At 35.4% G+C, this 18,664-nt stretch overlaps 1 protein-coding gene across 1 annotated transcript; it reads left to right on the top strand.

The window, feature by feature from the left end:
* Nucleotides 1-4,835: 4,835 nt before the first annotated feature.
* LOC149206683 (dehydration-responsive element-binding protein 1D-like) lies at nt 4,836-5,870 on the top strand. The gene has a single exon (XM_089393772.1). It carries the CDS (start codon nt 4,881-4,883, stop codon nt 5,658-5,660), a length of 780 nt encoding a protein of 259 aa, XP_089249898.1. The 5' UTR covers nt 4,836-4,880; the 3' UTR covers nt 5,661-5,870.
* Nucleotides 5,871-18,664: the final 12,794 nt, after the last annotated feature.

Here is an 18,664-nt window from a genome sequence, read left to right as displayed (position 1 = left end):
TTTAGCTCACAAGCTATCCAGCTCTCAGTACAATCCCTCACTGCTGCTCATAGACAGAATAGACAACACATATGCCTTCCTTCAGTCCTCCAAGCCTCCTATTTCCTTGCATAGTTTCTCCCGGGTCCTCCAGCTGCCACCAGTAGCCTCCTATTTCCTTGCATAGTTTCTCCTGGGTCCTCCAGCTGCCACCAGTAGCCTCCTATTTCCTTGCATAGTTTCTCCTGGGTCCTCCAGCTGCCACCAGTGTGATTCTCACCTCACTCACTGCATTGACCTCTGTAGTAACTGCGCAATCCTCAAGGAATGAATTCCTTCTGTATGCAAGAGATATTCTCATAGGAATATTCTAGCAATTGATAATAAACTGCCCCTTCCTTTAATCTCAACTGGGCCTTTGTCTTAACTGACATGCAATGGTTATTTATGAGAGAATATTCAGTTATCTGGAGAACACTAGTTGCATGCATGCATGCATTAACTGACTGAACTAAAAATTAGTTCCACAAACTGTTTGGAACTAATTTAACTGGACTTAACTCAGTTAACTAATTACAACTCAAATACAACTCATCATTATCTCCTTAATTAAGGGATAACTTCCTCAATCAAAGGGATAAGCGTTGCATGTCTTCACAAACACTTCATGTTTGATTTTCACCAACTAATTAACTCAAGATGAATTAATTAATTATTTTTCAAACAACTAGTGAAACTAAATTGGAATTTTAATTCTCAATTTTAATTCAAGGACAAATTAAAATTGTAATATATCTTGAAATGCTATCTATAGCAATGCCATTTATAGCATTTCTATTTTTAGCATTTCTTGTTGCTATTTTCAACAACTATACACAAATTTTATAAATAATTTAGTATATTAAAAAAAAAATCAATTTCATATATTTTATTTCTTTTATATCTTATTCAAATTCATTGAAAAAATATCTTGAACCATCTATTCAAATTAACAAATTGTTATTTTTAAATGTTTTCATTTTAATTAACATATTATAAAAAATCATTATTAATTTATACCATCCATAATCATTTATGTCAAGTAAAATGATGACTTAAATCTCAAAATTTCATAATAACAACATGAAACAAGGTAATTAATTAATTCGTCAAATTACTATGATTTACAATATCATATGATATTAATATTTGATTCTTGACGAGGATAACCCTTTAATGCATAGTTCCCATTTACATGAACGAGAAATAGCTTATATTCAAATGAATTTGACTCGTATATCCTATCTTGAAGAGAAAGATAATCCTTCTACCAATAATCACTATTTACAAACTCATGATATTAGTAACCTTCAAATATCATCAGGTTTGGAATATTTATCAACTGATAGTCACTATTTACAGACAGCATGATATGGGTTAAATTCAAATATTGTACGAGAGCAGTGTTTTGGATCTTTATCCAACTAAATTTCAGTGATCTATGATTTTGATGTGCACAAGTTGAATTTTGGTTTTCAAATGCCACGTAAAGGATATTTACAGGGGTAGTTCAACCCTTGTTAAGTAGTATTTACACAGCTCAGCATCGGTAAGTGGTCAATTACATTACATCATAAATATGGGTTATAAATATAATTATTTATTATATATTTTTTTAAAATTAATTTTATATTTATGTTGATAGATGTGTTTAATTTAGAATAAAGTTTTTGGAATTTTCATTTAATTTAATTATCAATAATTATTAGGTAGATGATATTGGCCCATGGTATTGTAACAAAGCTTATTTACATATAAAAAATCTCAAAAGTAAAAGTAAGTAAAGTTCTATAGTTAAGAATCTTATTCCATGTTTTTTAAAAGGTATATATATTTAAGGTATATATTATTTTTTTTTTATTAATTATAATAATTTAAAATAAAGCTATAATTAATTAAGTTTTATGATTTTTTTTAAGTTTAGTCACGTGAGATGTCTAATACTTATTATGGATAGATGGTTATGGACCTTTTATCAACCATTTAATTTATATGGTTTCCATGTATATATGTGTGTGTGTGTTTTGTAAACTCTTCATTATGTCTAATATATCCCCAGATATAAGTAGTGGAGATTGAACCAATGACTTCAAATCAAGGAGTGACTTCACATCAAAAAATGCCCTAACTTATATATATTTTAAAATAAATTGACATGTTAATAAAAATGTACAAGACTAAAAATTCCTTGAAATTGTGTAACTTTTACAATTGTCTCTATATCCCATTTGAATATCAAATATAAAACTTGATAAATTACATAAGATCCGAAAATTTTACATTATATTATATTAAAAACAACATAATCTAAACCTTATATATTTTTATTTTTATTTTCAACTTAAAAGGTAAGAAAAAGAAAATGTGAAATGATAAAATTAAGTTGTTAAATCCATCTAAGCCAATGGAGTGAATGTGATGATAAAACCGAATGGGTAGTTTGAACTTTATTTATTATAAAAATCAGTAATATCTATTGGGCGAAATTTAGAGGTCAATTAAGAACACTAATTGCGACATAAATGAATAGCATTCACAAAACTATAAGAGTTAATGTCACTGTAAAAGTGAGTTGGTATTTATCAAGGGGAAATTATTCTTCATTTAAGAACGACATTCTAATAATGTTTTTTCGCATCTAAGGGCAATGGCAAATTTAATCTTGCAGATCAACCCCATAAATTGCCATGAAACTCTATCCATAAATTTAGAGAGAATCCAAAGTCGATTATATCGTGATTTATTACTATGACAACCCATAAATTCCGAAGGATGCCCAAACCATAAATTTAAAGGGAATCCAAAGTCGATCGATTAAGAAAATTAAATTTATGTCTACAATAAAATAACATAAAAATAATTTTACCAATTTATGAAAATTAAATTTATGTCTACCATTAAAGAATATAAAATTAACTTTACCAAATTTCAGAATATTTCTTCAATTTGACAGAAAGCCATTCAAAACTTTCAGAATATTTCTCGAATTTGACAGCGAGTTATGTTATAAAAATAATTGAGATTGATCAAGATTTCAAAAAATAATTGAACTGGCAATTTCAAAATGTGACATAATACTTTTTACAGCTTCCATTACGACTGGTTAAATATCAAATTCGCCTCCATACCCCACACCTAACTCCGTACGGATAACGGAACAGTCGGGATTGGACGGTGCTCGGCCGAGATTAGGCGTGGTGGGTGCTCAACAGAATTCTACCGTTTGAGTTTGACCAGTAATATAAAATTATCAGAGTAGATAAAGAGTAGATGGAGTATTAGAAGTTAGAACTGTCACGACAATTTCGTGGAAATGGAAATAGGCAGGCCAGGCTGTTTTAGCGCGTGGTGTGTCTGTAATTAGAGCACGAGGGTAAATTATTTACTGTACTTGTCCATGAATTTTAAAATAAAAATAGTACTTTATTTTAAAGAATTTACAAAGTAGTTTGGAAAATAATAAAAATTTTGGCAAAATTATGACAAAATAAGGCATAAATTTTTTAAAATCTAGGTTAAGGGTTAAACTTTATGATATTGGATACCCAAGGAGTTTTTGATGACGCTGAATGCGTTTTTACCATTAAAAAAATGATTCAAACACTTCATGATATTGGATACCCTCAGAGTTCTTGATGGTGCTGAATTCATTTATACCATAAAAAAAACTGATTCAAACACTCGAGCACTCTGAATTTTTTGAAAAAAAATTACACGGCCCGTTTGTTTCACTACATGTGTTTCAAGACATGTGCCGTCTCTTGTTGATCCGACACCTGCGGATTTTGGTGTAATGGCAATCGTGATTCCAACAAGTAGTGTCAGAGCCAAAGGTCTCGAATTTGAATCATATTTGGCTCGGGCTGGGGGAGATTGTTGGACATTGGATAAACTAGTGCTACATGTGCTTAACAACTTCTCCATCAATTTACTAACACCTGTTGCGGCAATCGTGATTCCAACAAGTATTAGAAGTTAGAACTGTTAAGACAATTTGGTGGAAATGGAGAAGGTATGCAGGGGAGGGTGCTTAGTGTGTTTGTAATTAGGGCATGAGGGTAAAATATTTATTGTACTTGTCTATGAATACCTTTAAAATAAAATAGGGAGTAGTCTAAAGAATTGACAAATTACTAGGAAAATAATGGAAATTCTGGTAAGATTATGACAAAATCTGGTAGAATTTTTTGAAAATCTAGGTTATACCCGTCAAAATTCAATATATTGGGTGCCCCAAGGTTTTTGATGGCGCTGAATCCATTTCCAAGATAAAAAAAAATGATCCAAACACTAGAGCATTCTGATTTTTTGAAAAAAAAATTACCAACAAGAAATCTACTGTCCTAGTGAATTTGTGGTCTCATTACACAAGGTGTTAAAATAGGAGTAATCTTTAAAGACTTTTTGGAGTTTCCTGATTTAACCCTGGAATTGGGTGAAAAAAATTGTGGTCAAATCTTGATTTCTATTGTTTCAGCTCATTTTTTTACTATATTTATGAATTCAGCACCCCTCAAAAATCACTAAACACTTAGATTGTGAGAAAATCACTTATAAAATTTGTAATTTCAGTGTCAAATTCTACGCAAATTAAATGGGAAAATAAACCCAAAAAAAACTTCAAAACTTCAAAACACTTTAATAACTCCTCCTTAATCGTCAGCATTTGATTTATCGAGTCAGGCGAGTTTGAGCGGAGGTTCCCAAGTAGCAATCACGACCTTTGTATTCCAGCTGTAATGGATGTCTCAAACCCGCGTTCAATTCCATATTTAAACCCCCAATTGCTCGACACGACACTAACAGCGTATATTTGTGTGCAAAAATCTATAGATAAGGAAGCTTCTCTCCTGGCCGAGACGATGCTCACTTCATCACCGGAGACTGAAGCAACCAGCAAATCTGCATCAACATCTGACACCGGGATGAAGAGAATTCGAACTCAAGATGAGTTTGGCCCTTCGCTGCAACAGAAGAGCGCGTTGCAGCTGCAATATCCAGAGTACAGAGGCGTGCGCCGTCGTAGTTGGGGGAAATGGGTGTCTGAAATTCGGGAACCCAAAAAGAAAACCCGAATCTGGCTCGGCTCCTTCGGTACGCCGGAAATGGCTGCTCGAGCTTACGACGTCGCCGCATTCTGCTTGAAAGGCGGGAAGCATGCGGTGCTGAATTTCCCAGAGCTCATTGATTACCTTCCGCGACCCATTTCTTCGTCTCCGCGCCACATTCAGGAGGCCGCTGCAGCAGCAGCTGTTGCGTTTTCTTCTTCACCGGCAAGTGCGAGGAACTCTAGATTTTCGATGGAGAGCCACAAACGAGCAAGGAAAACCCCAGGAAAATCTCCAGTAACTAATGAGCATGCAGCCACCGCCTCTTCAGATCAACTGTTTACCCCAGTTAGCTCAGACATTGAGTCAGAGTCCGGTAGTGAGTTATCGGAGCAAACGAATTCTACTAATTTGTCGCCATTTTTTGCCCCCACAAAAGGTCTGGGTGGGTGTGTAATAGAAGAGGACTTGTTCGAATATTTAAACGTATTTTCGGATTTGGCAGAAGCCCTTCTGCTTTCTCCCCCTCCTCTGTTCAATATTCATGAAGAGGAGCACAATTTGGAGGAAGGGTTTCTTTGGTCTGATTTTTAGAATAGCAGAGCCTCTATAAAATTAGAGACTCTGGTAATATTCTAATCCGCTTAGACATCATGTAAATTTATAAAAAGTTACATCCCTACATCTTGTTTCTGAGAGTACGTGACAATCATGTAACTTTGCAAATCAACGGTCGACCACCGGATCGTTTGGAAAATTTCCGGATTGTTTGGAATTTTCGAATTTTCATTCTTCCCAGAAGGATTTTTAATTATGTTGGAAAACTCTGAAATATGAATTTCATTGGCGAAACCTTAGTTTTCAATTTAATAAATACATATCTCAGCATAAATCACTATTACTATTTCAGATCTCTGCATAGGGCACTGTTGATGGTAATAAGTTTCAACTTTCAACAACGTTGTGAAATTTTTTAACAATGATGCCTGCGTAGGTCACTGTGACGATAATAAGTTTTCAACAACGTTGTGAAGTTTTTAACAATGAAGTGAAAAATATGAGATTTATGTCGATATTGGGAAAAGCAACTTACTCGGTAAATATGGATTTTTTTTGGGAAAAAAAATATATTCCTATTTAAAATGGAATGTTACTTATTTTCCCCGGATTGGGTGGCAACTGTAGGAGATAGGACCTCTCCCATGTAGCTGCGAGAGGCCATGATCAATGGCACTCCCTAAGCTAAGTTATGAGAGATCTTATGTGAAGGTACGGAAAGTATTTTGGTTCAGAAAGGAATTCTGGATGGTTATGGTTGGTCATAAAAGTTTTATAATAAAAATGTGGATGAGAGATAAGTAAATTAATTTGTAGTCGTTGCCGCTTTGATTTCTGAATTAGGAATTTGAAGTGTGTGACTACTTTTCGTTAGTAAATCTGGTCATGCTTCGCTGGTTTGGGCTTTGTTTTGTTTGCAGGTTTTCTATGCATTCACGTTGGTTTTTCTATCAATTTCAAATGATATGATGAGGTCAGATATGTTTTTTTTTTTTGGGGAAAGGTAGTTGTGCTTCTTTTTCTTATCAGAGACATGTCTATTTACACTTGGTTGTATGGGAAATATTTTTTTGTCCAAATTTTGTCAGTGGTCTTTGGCACCATCCTATATGTTGGTTTTGTTAGTGGTCTTTAGCGCAATCCTATATGTTGGTTTAACTTGGGCACATCTTAAGTTGAGTGAACTTTTGGTTTAGATAATGGTGCTCCTTGGTTAAACTATACATTTTAGGTTAACCAAGTTATGATATGTGTTTATAGTAGAAGAAACTCTTGCAAAATTATGCTTTTAACTATTAAACCCTCTCATCTTAGTAAGAATATATGTCTTTACGCTCTCTTAACAAGACACATTAAGGGTAGCCTCACACTTCTAGCACTCATTTTTTATGGACATAAAAATGGAGATGGATTATGTGAAGAAAAAAATTAAATGCAAAAGGAAACAATTTCCTAAGGAGAATATGGAGATATAATTCAAGAATGGGATTCATGATCCTAGTTATTCTTAACTTAGGACACCAAAACATGAAAAGGGAAATTGAGTATATGAGAAAAGATCAAATGGAAATGGAAGCAATTCCCTAAGGAGCAAATAGAGGTAGAATTCAAGAATGAGATTCATTGTCCCAATTATTCTTGAACCAAAGACACTAAAATTTCTTTTAGTGGTTACTCTAATGGAATTTCCCTAGCTCTTCAATGGAGAATAGTGACCTCTCATCTTACCTTAGTTGGGGGAGTGGGTGGTTAGAATTCAAGAATTTCCATGGCTCTTCAATGGAGAATAGTGACTTCCAATATTTTAGTTGGGCTGGAGTGGGGGAGGAGGGGTGTGAGGACCTTGAGCTGCAATGCATTTGGGTGAGGTCGCACGACGGAGAGCGTGGGCGAGCCGGGCAGGACAAACGCGACCGCAGATGGAAACACGAGGCTATTACATTAAAATGGCTAAGTTTTGGACTGGGCGACGGTATATAGGGTGAGGCAGTCCCGGGTGGGGGTGCCCAACCAAAGGGCCGACGTGCAGGGAAGTTAAAACGAAGGCCGAATGGGTGGGTCGGCTGGGCGAGTTGACGTGCTAACCATGGCGGTGAAGGAGTATATAAACATGGTGATGGTGTAGAGGAGATTCATCATTCGAACATCAAACAATTCGAGCAAGCAAACGAGCCAAGGGAAAAGTGCGAGTTTGGGTATGAAATCCAAGGTGGAGGTGCAAGCAGACACGGGAACGAAGCACTCGAGCCACAGGTCGAGCTATGGGTGACGCAGAGGTGCGTGCAGGGCGCAGGGAAAATGGTGGACAGTTCGGCGGGCGTGGGTCGGGCAGCACAAGGGCGGGTGCACACGGTGGGCGTTCGGCTGAACGATTGACCGGATCGGTGAGTGTGACCCATGGTGAAGGGCGAGTCGGGCGAGACGAGCTCGTGTGCGGGCGCCTGATGGAAGGAACATCGGGTGAGGCTGAACGGAAAGCCAACAAACGTTGGACGTGCGGAGGTGTGCCGACGGGCGAGTTGTGCGGGCCCGCCCGTCACGACGACACGGTCGACGATTAGGAGGTGAACGCGGTTGGAGGGCGAGCTGGGTGAATAAGTTGTTGTGTTGGCTGGAGTATTATGCAGAAGTTCACATGATGAAACGACACATGATGGAGACTGTCGTATTATATATGTTGCAGGGATGTTTGCAATATATAGACTAGTTGAAGTCATGGATCAAGGAGGTTGTTGTTCATGGAGGACACATACCGGTGGATTATGTGGCATTGGTATGGATATCTTGGTGATAGGTGGTCGCTGGGATGAAAGATTGTCGAGGGCGACAATGACTTCCAGTGGAGGAGGATGTGAGGACCTTGAGCTGCGATGCGTTTGGGTGAGGTCGCATGATGGAGAGCATGGGTGAGCTGGGCAGGACAAATGCGACCGCAGATGGAAACGCGAGGCTATTACATTAAAATGGCTAAGTGTTGGACTGGGCGGCGGTATATAGGGTGAGGCAGTCCCGGGTGGGGGCACCCAATCGAAGCGCCGATGTGCAGGGAAGTTAAAACGAAGGCCGAATGGGTGGGTCGGCTGGGTGAGCCAATGTGCTAACCATGGTGGTGAAGGCATATATAAACATGGCGATGGTGGAGAGGAGATTCATCATTTGAACAACGAACAGTTCGAGCAAGCAAACGAGCCAAGGGAAAAGTGCGAGTTTGGGTCTGAAATCCAAGGCAGAGGTGCAGGCAGACATGGGGCCGAAGCACCCAAGCCTCAAGTCGAGCTGTGGGTGCCGCAGAGGTGCGTGCAGGCTGCAGGGCGAATAGTGGACGGTTCGGCGGACGCGGGTCGGGCAACACAAGGGCGGGCACACACGGTGGGCGTTTGGCTGAACGATTGAGCAGTTTGGTGGGTGTGACGCATAGTGAAGGGTGAGTCGGGTGAGACGAGCTCGTGTGCGGGCGCCTGGTGGAAGGAACGCCGGGTGAGGCTGAATGGAGAGTCAGCAAACATTGGGCGTGCGGAGGTGTGCCGACGGGCGAGTCATGTGGGTGCGTCCGGCACGACGACATGGTCGATGGTTGGGTGGTGAATGTGGTTGGAGGGCGAGTTGGGTGAGCATGCTCGGGCGTGGTGAAACGAAACAAAGGAAACGTGCGACGGTGGGCAAGTTGGTGAACGAGCTCAGGCACGGGTAAACGGTGAACGATTTGGGCGGTTGTGGTGGGCGCGCTCGAACGAAAGTCGAGTTGTGCGACGGGTGAAGGCGTTGGTGAACGGGTGGACCGTGCATGGGTGAACGATGATGGGCGGCACGACGAAACGATGAATGGGTGACTTTGCTCGGTGGTTGGGCAAGGCTGCACGACAAGTGCAGGAAGGTGAATTTGTATAAGTGTGAAGGTGAAACTTGGGGTTTCCCTCCGTTGTAAGCTTATATGTGAATTTTGAATATTATCATTATTAATACGGGCAGACTCATAATTACAGGGAGTTGCCCCTCCCATGATATTCCGCTATGCACTTGAATGTTAATGGTGATAATATGTTAATGATGAAAGTTTCCGCTGTGTATGTTTAATGAAAGATTATGCTTAGCTGTTGAAAAATATTCTAAGTATAGAGTAAGGCATAGTCCATGATCGTTAGTATTGTTAAAAAGAAAAGGGTCAGTGGTGCCGCACCTCCTATAGTGCGGTTGGAAGATTACCGCCAGTGTAGGGGTGTGACAGGGGGGGTTGGGGGAGCTATGGAGTAGAATTGCAAAGGAGGAACATCCCTAGCTCTTCAATAGAGAATAGTGACTTCCAATATTTTAGTTGGGGGGGGGGGGGGGTGCATTTAGGTCTCTAGAGAGGGAGAATTCCTTACTCTTTCCATCACTTTCTCCATAAGTGTTGTTATATGTGTTTTTATATTAATAGTAAAATAGGGAGGCAATTATTTTAATTTTCACCTAGTAAAAAAACATTACTATTGCTATTTGTGATGATAAACACAATGATATCCTTTCGTCCTTATGGTCCTAATTTCCTAAATAGTAGGTTATAAGAAGGGTTGCTTATACTCCATTTTATATCATATTAATACTAGAGTCAATTAGTTTACTAATAATGCAATGATAATTTTTAAAATAGAAATATATATAATTTGAAAAGCTTATTACAGTCAAATAGATATAAAAATATCGGTTTTAACACTTAATTTTATATAGCAATAAAATGTAGGTTTACAACCTCTCTTATACAAAACAAAAATTAAAATTTTCTATAAATCCAAACTTATATTATTTTATATTTTAAAATTAAAACCAAAATAATAATAATAAGAAGTTCCATAAATAATTAAATAAATAAACTCTATAATATATATATTTATTCTAATCTAAGGTTAAAATCTTCAAATAATAATGAAAATCATTAATGAAAAATATATTTATCAATTGAAAAGATCTTAGTTCCAATTATTTGGTGAATCCAAAAATATGTTGTATTAGACACATTAGTAAAATTTACCAAAAAAATATATCTTTCACAATGATTGATTCTCAAAAATATAAAATTAAAAATTAAAATCTTAAAATAACACTAAAATTATTAATAAATAATTTTAAAAAATTAAAATATTTTATTAATTTCATTACAAAATTTAAATTAATATATTTATTTTTTAAATAATTTATTCAATTTTAAAAAATCAAAATTCTAAAGAGAAAACCCGTGATCTCTTGGAGCAAAAAAAATTAGTATACAAAAATGGGATCTTTAACTTAACTATTTTTTTAAATATTATAAATTTTAAATATAAAATAAATAATATTTTTATATTTTTATTATATAAAAGAAAATAAAAATTAACTCACTTCCTTTTAAATTACCTTACTTTAATAATACAAAATAAGTTTTTACATAATTTTATATTTTAATTATTATTAAATTATAAATTTTTTATTTTTATTTTTATAATAAACTTATTACCCTATGTATTTTAATTAAAAAAATCGATGAAATGAATTCCGAAGATAAGCACGTTTGCAAATATGAGATTTGCGTTGCCAATATTAATTTTAGTTTTTTTTTTTACAATTGAATTATAACTCTGTATATACACTTTAATTTAAAATAATAATTAACAGATTATTTTTTTAAATTAACTTAAATTTTAGAATAATATTAATATTATAATTAAAATTGAATAAATTAAATTTAAATGATTTAGTAAAAAATAAAACATATCTTTTATTATGGATCTGCTTTCTCGTGTTGAGCTTCATCTTGCAAAGAAGGATTTATAACTTATGACGTAGTCACTTATATTTTTGTTTTATTATGAGCTTTAAGAAGCATGACATTTAATAACTAATTGCTTTAATTTCCACCATTTCCAACGGTATGAAGATTAACACGTTGCACGATCCTCTGCCACGAAGGATTATGTAGGATTATGTTTCAACGGGGAAACTCTTATTTCCACCCTTATTGAAAAGTAAATGCGCTTTGACATGCGTCCAATATAACACGATATAACATATTGTTATTTTTTTTCTAGTCATCACCATGCTGCGTGTTATATCGAACACATATCAAAATGCATTTACTTTTCAATAGAAATGGAAATAAGAATACTTTTCAATAGAGATGGAAATAAGAGTTTCCCATGGACTACCAGCCTAGCACTCTTGTCATATGATGTCATCAATAACAAAAAGGTTCAACCACGTACATTTGCTTTGGTTATGTAAAATATTGGCCCACGTAGAACTTACGCTTTCAATGATGATTTGAAAGACTAAATAGTAAGCTTAAAAGTAGATACACATACAACTTATGAGTTTGTAGAAGTTAAATTGTATATGGAAGAAAGATTAGTTTAAAGAACTATGCCCAATATTTGTAATATTTGATTAATTATATAACTTTTTGAGCTAGGTTTATTGATTTAGGTAAGTGAATTTACAAGGAAGGATATTATTTATAAATGTGGGAGTAGAGTAATCTTTCACTTTATGAATATGTTTGATATATATAATATAAATAATTTAAAGTATATTGTAGTTGATTTTTATAATAAAATATTAAAAATTAAAGTTTTGCAAAAAAATTAATTGAAAATTTTAAAATAAGTTAATCAATTTTTAATGAAATATTTCAAAGTTCATTGTAAAGTTCTAAGTTTTAATGCCACTCCCAATTACTAACTATTATTTTAATTCATTATTGATGTACCCCACATCTAAATATTAAGAGGAAAAGAAATAAAACACAATATTTTAATCAAGGAAGAAGTATCCCACATCCAAATATTAAGAGAAAAAGAAATAAAACACAATATTTCAATTGAGAGGAAAATTATAAGAGGAAAAGAAATAAAACACAATATTTCAATTGAGGAGGAAAATTATAAGAATTTTAAATTAAATTAGGATTATTATTCATAATTATTTTAAGCAAAAACAATTATAAAATTATTATTGTGATTTTTTAAACGTGAACTGAACCCCACACAAACTAAGTGGTCTACACGTCATGGGTTCTTAATTAATATAATTTGTTGTAACATTTTTTTGGTTTTGATAGGTTAGAATAAATTAGTCCAAAAAATGAAAATATTTTTCAAAAAATGTTAAGCTAGGATATGGACAAAAAGAAAACTGAGTAAAAATGTTGGGAAATATTTTGATAAATATGTCTATACCAAAGAAAATGTTAAAAAAGATGCCCTAAAAAATGAAGGCAAAAATAAAATGTTAGGTTAGAGAGAAAAGAAAAAAGCAATAAACTATGAAAGTGTGCAAGTCCAAGTGCCACTACTTTTTACTTTATTATGCAAAATAATGGTTGTGTGCAGCTTGTCATAAATGCCACAACCCATGATAGTCAAATAGTTTAATCTTGACTAGTTCATGCTTTAAATTTCATGTTTATAGTTAGAGAATAAAGATCTAGCCAAACTGTTTAATCTTGGCAGATTAGTGGTTAGGTAGAGAATAATAAGGAGCTCATTAGTTTAATCTGAGCCCTTGGATGTTATAAGGTTAGAATTAGATAGTTCGCTTTTCAAAAGAAAAAGGAAATAAACGGCCTGCTACCTTAAATGCACCCAATTAGGTGAAGAAAAATGTTAAGGTAAGTAGAGGGTAGGTAGAATAAAGGTTGCAGAAGTACAAATTTGATTGAAGCATAAGCACATTTATCATGCTTAATCCAATGTTTCAGTGTGCAGGAGCAGTTATGAAAGTGAAAATATGTTCACAAGTTGATTTGGTTAACTTCCCGTCATTTCATTTCATCCCCCACTATATACTTACTAATTTTCTCATTATCCCATCATTTCTTGTTAAAATACCGTTTTCCCCTTCATTTTCACCTTTGCCCCTTGGTTTCACACATTTTCCTAGCAATTTACCCTCCAAACTCATTCTCCTACCCAAAAACCCCTTTTCCCTAGTGTGAAACCCTTTCCCCTTGAAAAAATCACTTTCCCCTAGTAATTTCCCTAAAAACCCATAAAACCCCCCTTATCCTAACTTTTATTCCCCCCTCCACTTTATTTAACTTTAACTTCGCCATACGCCTAAAAAGCCCTTTTAACCTATAAAGACCCCTATAGCCTAAGTTTTGTTTCACCCCACATTACTTAACAAAACTCCGCAAATTCACGTTTTCCCGACAAAACCTTTTAACCCACCCTTGGTGTGGTTAACAAACCCCCGTCATATAAAACCCTGGTCCCACTTTATTAAACCCATCGCAATACTTTTAACCCATGCTATATTCATTAATTAATTACGATTATTTGTAATTAATCTCCCCGGGCCCCGCTAATCTCCGCTGATTCACCTCCGTGCAACTTCACCGCGCGATAGCCATTAGATCTTTCACCCCCAGATCTAACAATGCACATCCATATCGCGCACTCCCGATCTCCGACCTTTACCTGCCTGAGAGCACGTGAGATTCGTGGTTTTGCTCGAGCCCCTTGCGGTTACGTGGCAACTCTACGTTAACTCGCGTGCCCTCAAGAAAATACCACCCCACGGCCAAAAGCGATGCGATGAGCAATGAAACCACCTCCCTACGTAGGCCTAAACCACTCACTGCTCATAATTATGAATTTCCACGCCAAAGTTAAAGTTTCCCGTTTAAACGCCAAAGATCCTCATTTTTGTTTTTTCGCCCGTTTACATAGTGAAACCTGTTTAACCCTGCCTGCGCCACCTTGAGGCTCTGCAACCAAATTGGGCCTCCGATTACCATCCAAACACTGCTAGGACTTCGTCCACAGACCTCTCAGCTCAAATAAAACCATTATCACCTCCCTATCCACCTGTGTTTTTCTTAACAATTGTTGTATTTTGTAGGCGATCATATAAAACCTGTTTGTTCTAGATTCACAAGGAAATCCATTCAAAAGCCTTTATTCAGAAGAAAAAGACATTTATTACATAGCAGAAGGAAACAATTTACAAAGGCAGTAAATGATAAAACAAAGAAGAAATCCTTCACACAGAGACAGTAAATGTTAAACAGAGGAGGTAGATAAAGACATATAGTTAAAAGACAAACAAATGAAATATACAGAAAGATGATCAATATTCAACTACCTGATACTGAGACATGTAAAAGCTAAATGATTTACTGTTGAAATACACAGTAAAAACTTGAAATGTACAGTAAAAGTAAAAAGCACAGTGAAGGTTATTGACAGGTCAACAAGGTCAAAGAGTATTAGATGAAAGTCTATTAGATGAAAGGTCATAAGTTAAATGACATCCAACGTGAAAATCAAACAGCATTCAGCTTTTGGAGGAACAGTCAGCCAGCTCCAACAATTTTCATTTTTTTCAGTGATAGTCACCAACAACACAACATCAAAATAGTGCCAGATCAACTAGCAGTCTTTATTTTGATTTCATAATAATCTATTTTTGTAAAAACAGTTTAGGATATTTTTTTAGTTCTATTGTTGTATAAATAACTCTCCTTACGAGTTATTATGGGTTCACCAGTGAACCAGGTTGACCATTGAAGAAGGGTTGCACTCTTGAAGAAAGGTTGCACCTTGATGAAGCATTTGTAAACATTTGATGTAACTTAGCTTTTCTAGACCCTTAATAAAAAGCAAATTATTTTGAATTCAGTTTTACACAATTTGTGTTTCCTGTAAGTTTTTCTAGTAACACTCATTATGTTTTTCTTCATATTCTTATGTCTTACAGAGATAACTAGGTAGGAATAATTGTATTTCAATCTATTCCTATAAGCTTCTGAAGTGATAATCTATAAAGAGAATGGATTAATGGATTGTCTGTTTAATTAATTCCCTCTGAATCAATAAATCATCAACATCTTGTTGTAAGCATAAGCATATTCTCTTAAACCTTTTGAACATTGGTCAAAGGTTTTCATACTTATGATTATTCAATTTTCAATCTGAAAACTGTGATAATCATATTATTTTTTGTTTCTGCTCACCACTATTCAATTTTTATCACTGTGTGAAATTTTATAGTAGCCCTCTGCTTTGGGATTAATATTATTCAAAAGGTTAGGCATTACAATGTTATATATGTTTCATTCATTGGTCCTCCAAATTAAAACAAAAACCCCAAAACAATTATCTTAGATGCTCTGGCTTGATAGCTGACCATTATCAACTCAGAGGTACAACATCAATCTGGTGTCGTTGCTGGGATTCGAATTTCATTAAGTTTTCCTAGGGAAACGATATTCATTCTATTCCTTTAAGGTGATTAAAGGTCTAGAAAGGTTAAAATCCTTCACCTGGCGACTCCACTAGCCCAAACTGACACCTTTTAAGCACACCAGATCTCATTCAGAATATGACTTAGTTAATCCTTTGTCAGATCCTAAAAAACTTCTGAGAAAAGCCAGTTCTAAAAGGAGACATCAACCATCTTCTTCTTCCTCTTCTGCCTTGCAGTCTGAAGATTTAGTATCATTTGATCTTTTTAGTAATATTCCATCTGATCCTGATTTGACACAAATACCTCCTAGGGTTTCTGAACTATTAGATAGGGGAGTTGACTTTGATTCAACTTTCCTCATTCATTCTTTTGAAAAGCATCCAGAACCCCCACTACCACCAGGATCACCTAAAACTGAGTCTGACTTGGGTGTTCATTTACCTGAATAAAAACCCACAGATTTCATATCCCCTACCACTTATTCATTTCCTTCCACTTCTGAACAACCTGAAGCTTCTACTTCTGAACAACCTAAAGAGACCATTTATGTATATTCAAATCCACTATTTGAAACAAAAGAGGGTATTCCTTCACAGGTCCCAAAGTTAGTTCTTAAGACTCCTTTAAAGTTATTCAAGAGATCCCCTCCTTCTTCACCTCCACATAGACACACATCCCCTTAATCACCTTCTTCTACCTCTTCTTCATCTTCTGTAGAAAATCTGATGGTAGGTTAACCCGATAATGCAATATAAATCAAAGCAGAATACTATAACCTACTTCTACTATCAATTTGCGGAAGCTTAAAGATCGAGTTGAACAATATAACCAGAAGAAGAAGAATCAATGCACAATACACATGAAAATACTTTGGGGAAAGCCTCAGCTAAAACCCCTACTATCTGTATTATCATACAAGGTGGAAATACATAGGAATTATACAAAGCCTTAGCTCTCACATCTAGCCAGCTCTCAGTACAATCCTCACAAATGCTCACAGGCAATATTGGCTTCTCTTCAGCCTTCCTCTCTGCCCTCCAAGCTCCTATTTCCTTGCGTTATTCCTTGTGGATGATTCTCCTGTTACCAAGTGGATGATCTCTTCCAAAACTGCGCAATCCTCAAGGATTAAATCCTTCACTACATGCATGAGTTTTCTCGTTGAGAAAACACATGCAACTAATAGTACACTGTCCTTGAATTTAATCTCAACTGGGTCTTTCTCATAATAGACATGCATGAGTTTCTAATGAGGGAATCTTTAGTTAACTGGAGTAGCACTAGTTGAGTGCATGCATGCATCAACTGACTGTTAACTCTCTATTAGTTCCTCAAATAGTTTGGAACTAATTTAACTGGACTTAACTCAGTAAACTGAGTTAACTAATTACAACTCAAATATAACTCAATCTTATCTCCTTAATTTAAGGGATAACTCTTGCATGACTTCATAAAGACTTCTAACTTGAATTTCTCCAACTAATTATTTTAAAATGAATTAATTAATTATTTCCAAGTAGCTGTTAAGACTAAATTCGATTTTAATTCATAATTTAATTCAAGGACAAATTAAATTGGAATATTCTTGTTGCCATATTTCAACATCTTCTTCTTCTTCTTCATCCACACAAACACCTCATACACCACCTTCTACTATGGCATTCCAACCTATTATGCAGGCTAGATATGCAGCTTTAGTCTTACCTGCTAACCTTGATGCATTCCCAACTGGATACTTGAAATACCTTCCCGTATATAATGGAGAAACTGGTCCCTCAGTTGAGGACCATCTTCAAGCTTTTCTAAAATTTGCAGACAACATAAATATTGAACAAGAAAATGTTTACATGAGATTGTTTGTATCGTCACTTGAAGGAAATGTAAGAATTTGGTTTAGGCAGTTACATGTAAATTCCATTAGAAATTGGGAAGAGCTTACAACCATATTTAAAAATCAATGGGGTGTAAAGAAAGGTCCTCTCTACTTTTTGACTGAGTTTGAAGAACTTAAAAGAAACTTTGGTGAACCTGTATCAGATTTTATCAAAAGGTTCAATAAACTTTATCATAAGATGCCCCCTGATTATAAACCCCTATAGCAGTAGCTAAGTCTAGGTTTTCTAAAGCCTTTGACAATGATTTTGTTGTAGCGCTAAGAGAGAGAACTTCAAGAACTCTTGAAGATATGCAAACAAATGCTATCGAGGTGGAAGCAAATAGGGATGCTTCGACTTCCTTGAAAGCTAAAGAGGAAAAGGCCCAAAGAAAACTCAAATCTATTCAAGAAGCCTCTAGTTCCTCTAGTTCTTCTAAGACTAAAACAGAAGATTCTAAAATAGATGAAATAACTTCTCTTATTAGAAATCTATCTAATAGAATTTCCAAGATTGAGACTCAATCTAGGACAGTTCAACAAATAGTTACTAGACCCGAAAATCAAAATCAAGGTCAGTATAGAAGGAATCCACAATTACAAATTCTTCAGAGAGCTAGTAATGATCAGCAGGTTCCCACTCCTTTACTGATAGATGACCAACAACCTGATGAAAATTCTATGAATATTACTGAAGATATCAATAACATGGGTACTTCTTCTAATCAAATAGTTATGATTCCTCTCTCACAACAAAATCAAGTTCAAGAAGATCAAGAATCCTCACAGGTTTCTAAATACCATGCCTTCTCTGAATTTTTAATTGCAGAGTTGAACAAGAGATATGATCTTAGGCCTAGACCTAGCCCTGGAAGACCTCCTAAGGAGACTCCAATAATTGAACCTTGTAGCAAAACTGCTGAAACTCAAACAACTGTTATTCGACCATTAAATCAGTCAACTGATA

Source organism: Pinus tabuliformis, chromosome 1_2 (assembly GCF_031772625.1).
Source record: "Pinus tabuliformis cultivar Carrire ecotype Pingquan chromosome 1_2, CPIR1, whole genome shotgun sequence".
Classification (NCBI taxonomy): Eukaryota; Viridiplantae; Streptophyta; class Pinopsida; order Pinales; family Pinaceae; genus Pinus; species Pinus tabuliformis.
Note: the sequence above shows the minus strand (reverse complement) of the source record. Positions and strands in the feature narration are given on the sequence as shown.

Bases quoted from the DNA above. Each gene is read 5' to 3' on its own strand.
- LOC149206683 (XM_089393772.1), top strand. From the start codon at position 4,881: ATGCTCACTTCATCACCGGAGACTGAAGCAACCAGCAAATCTGCATCA.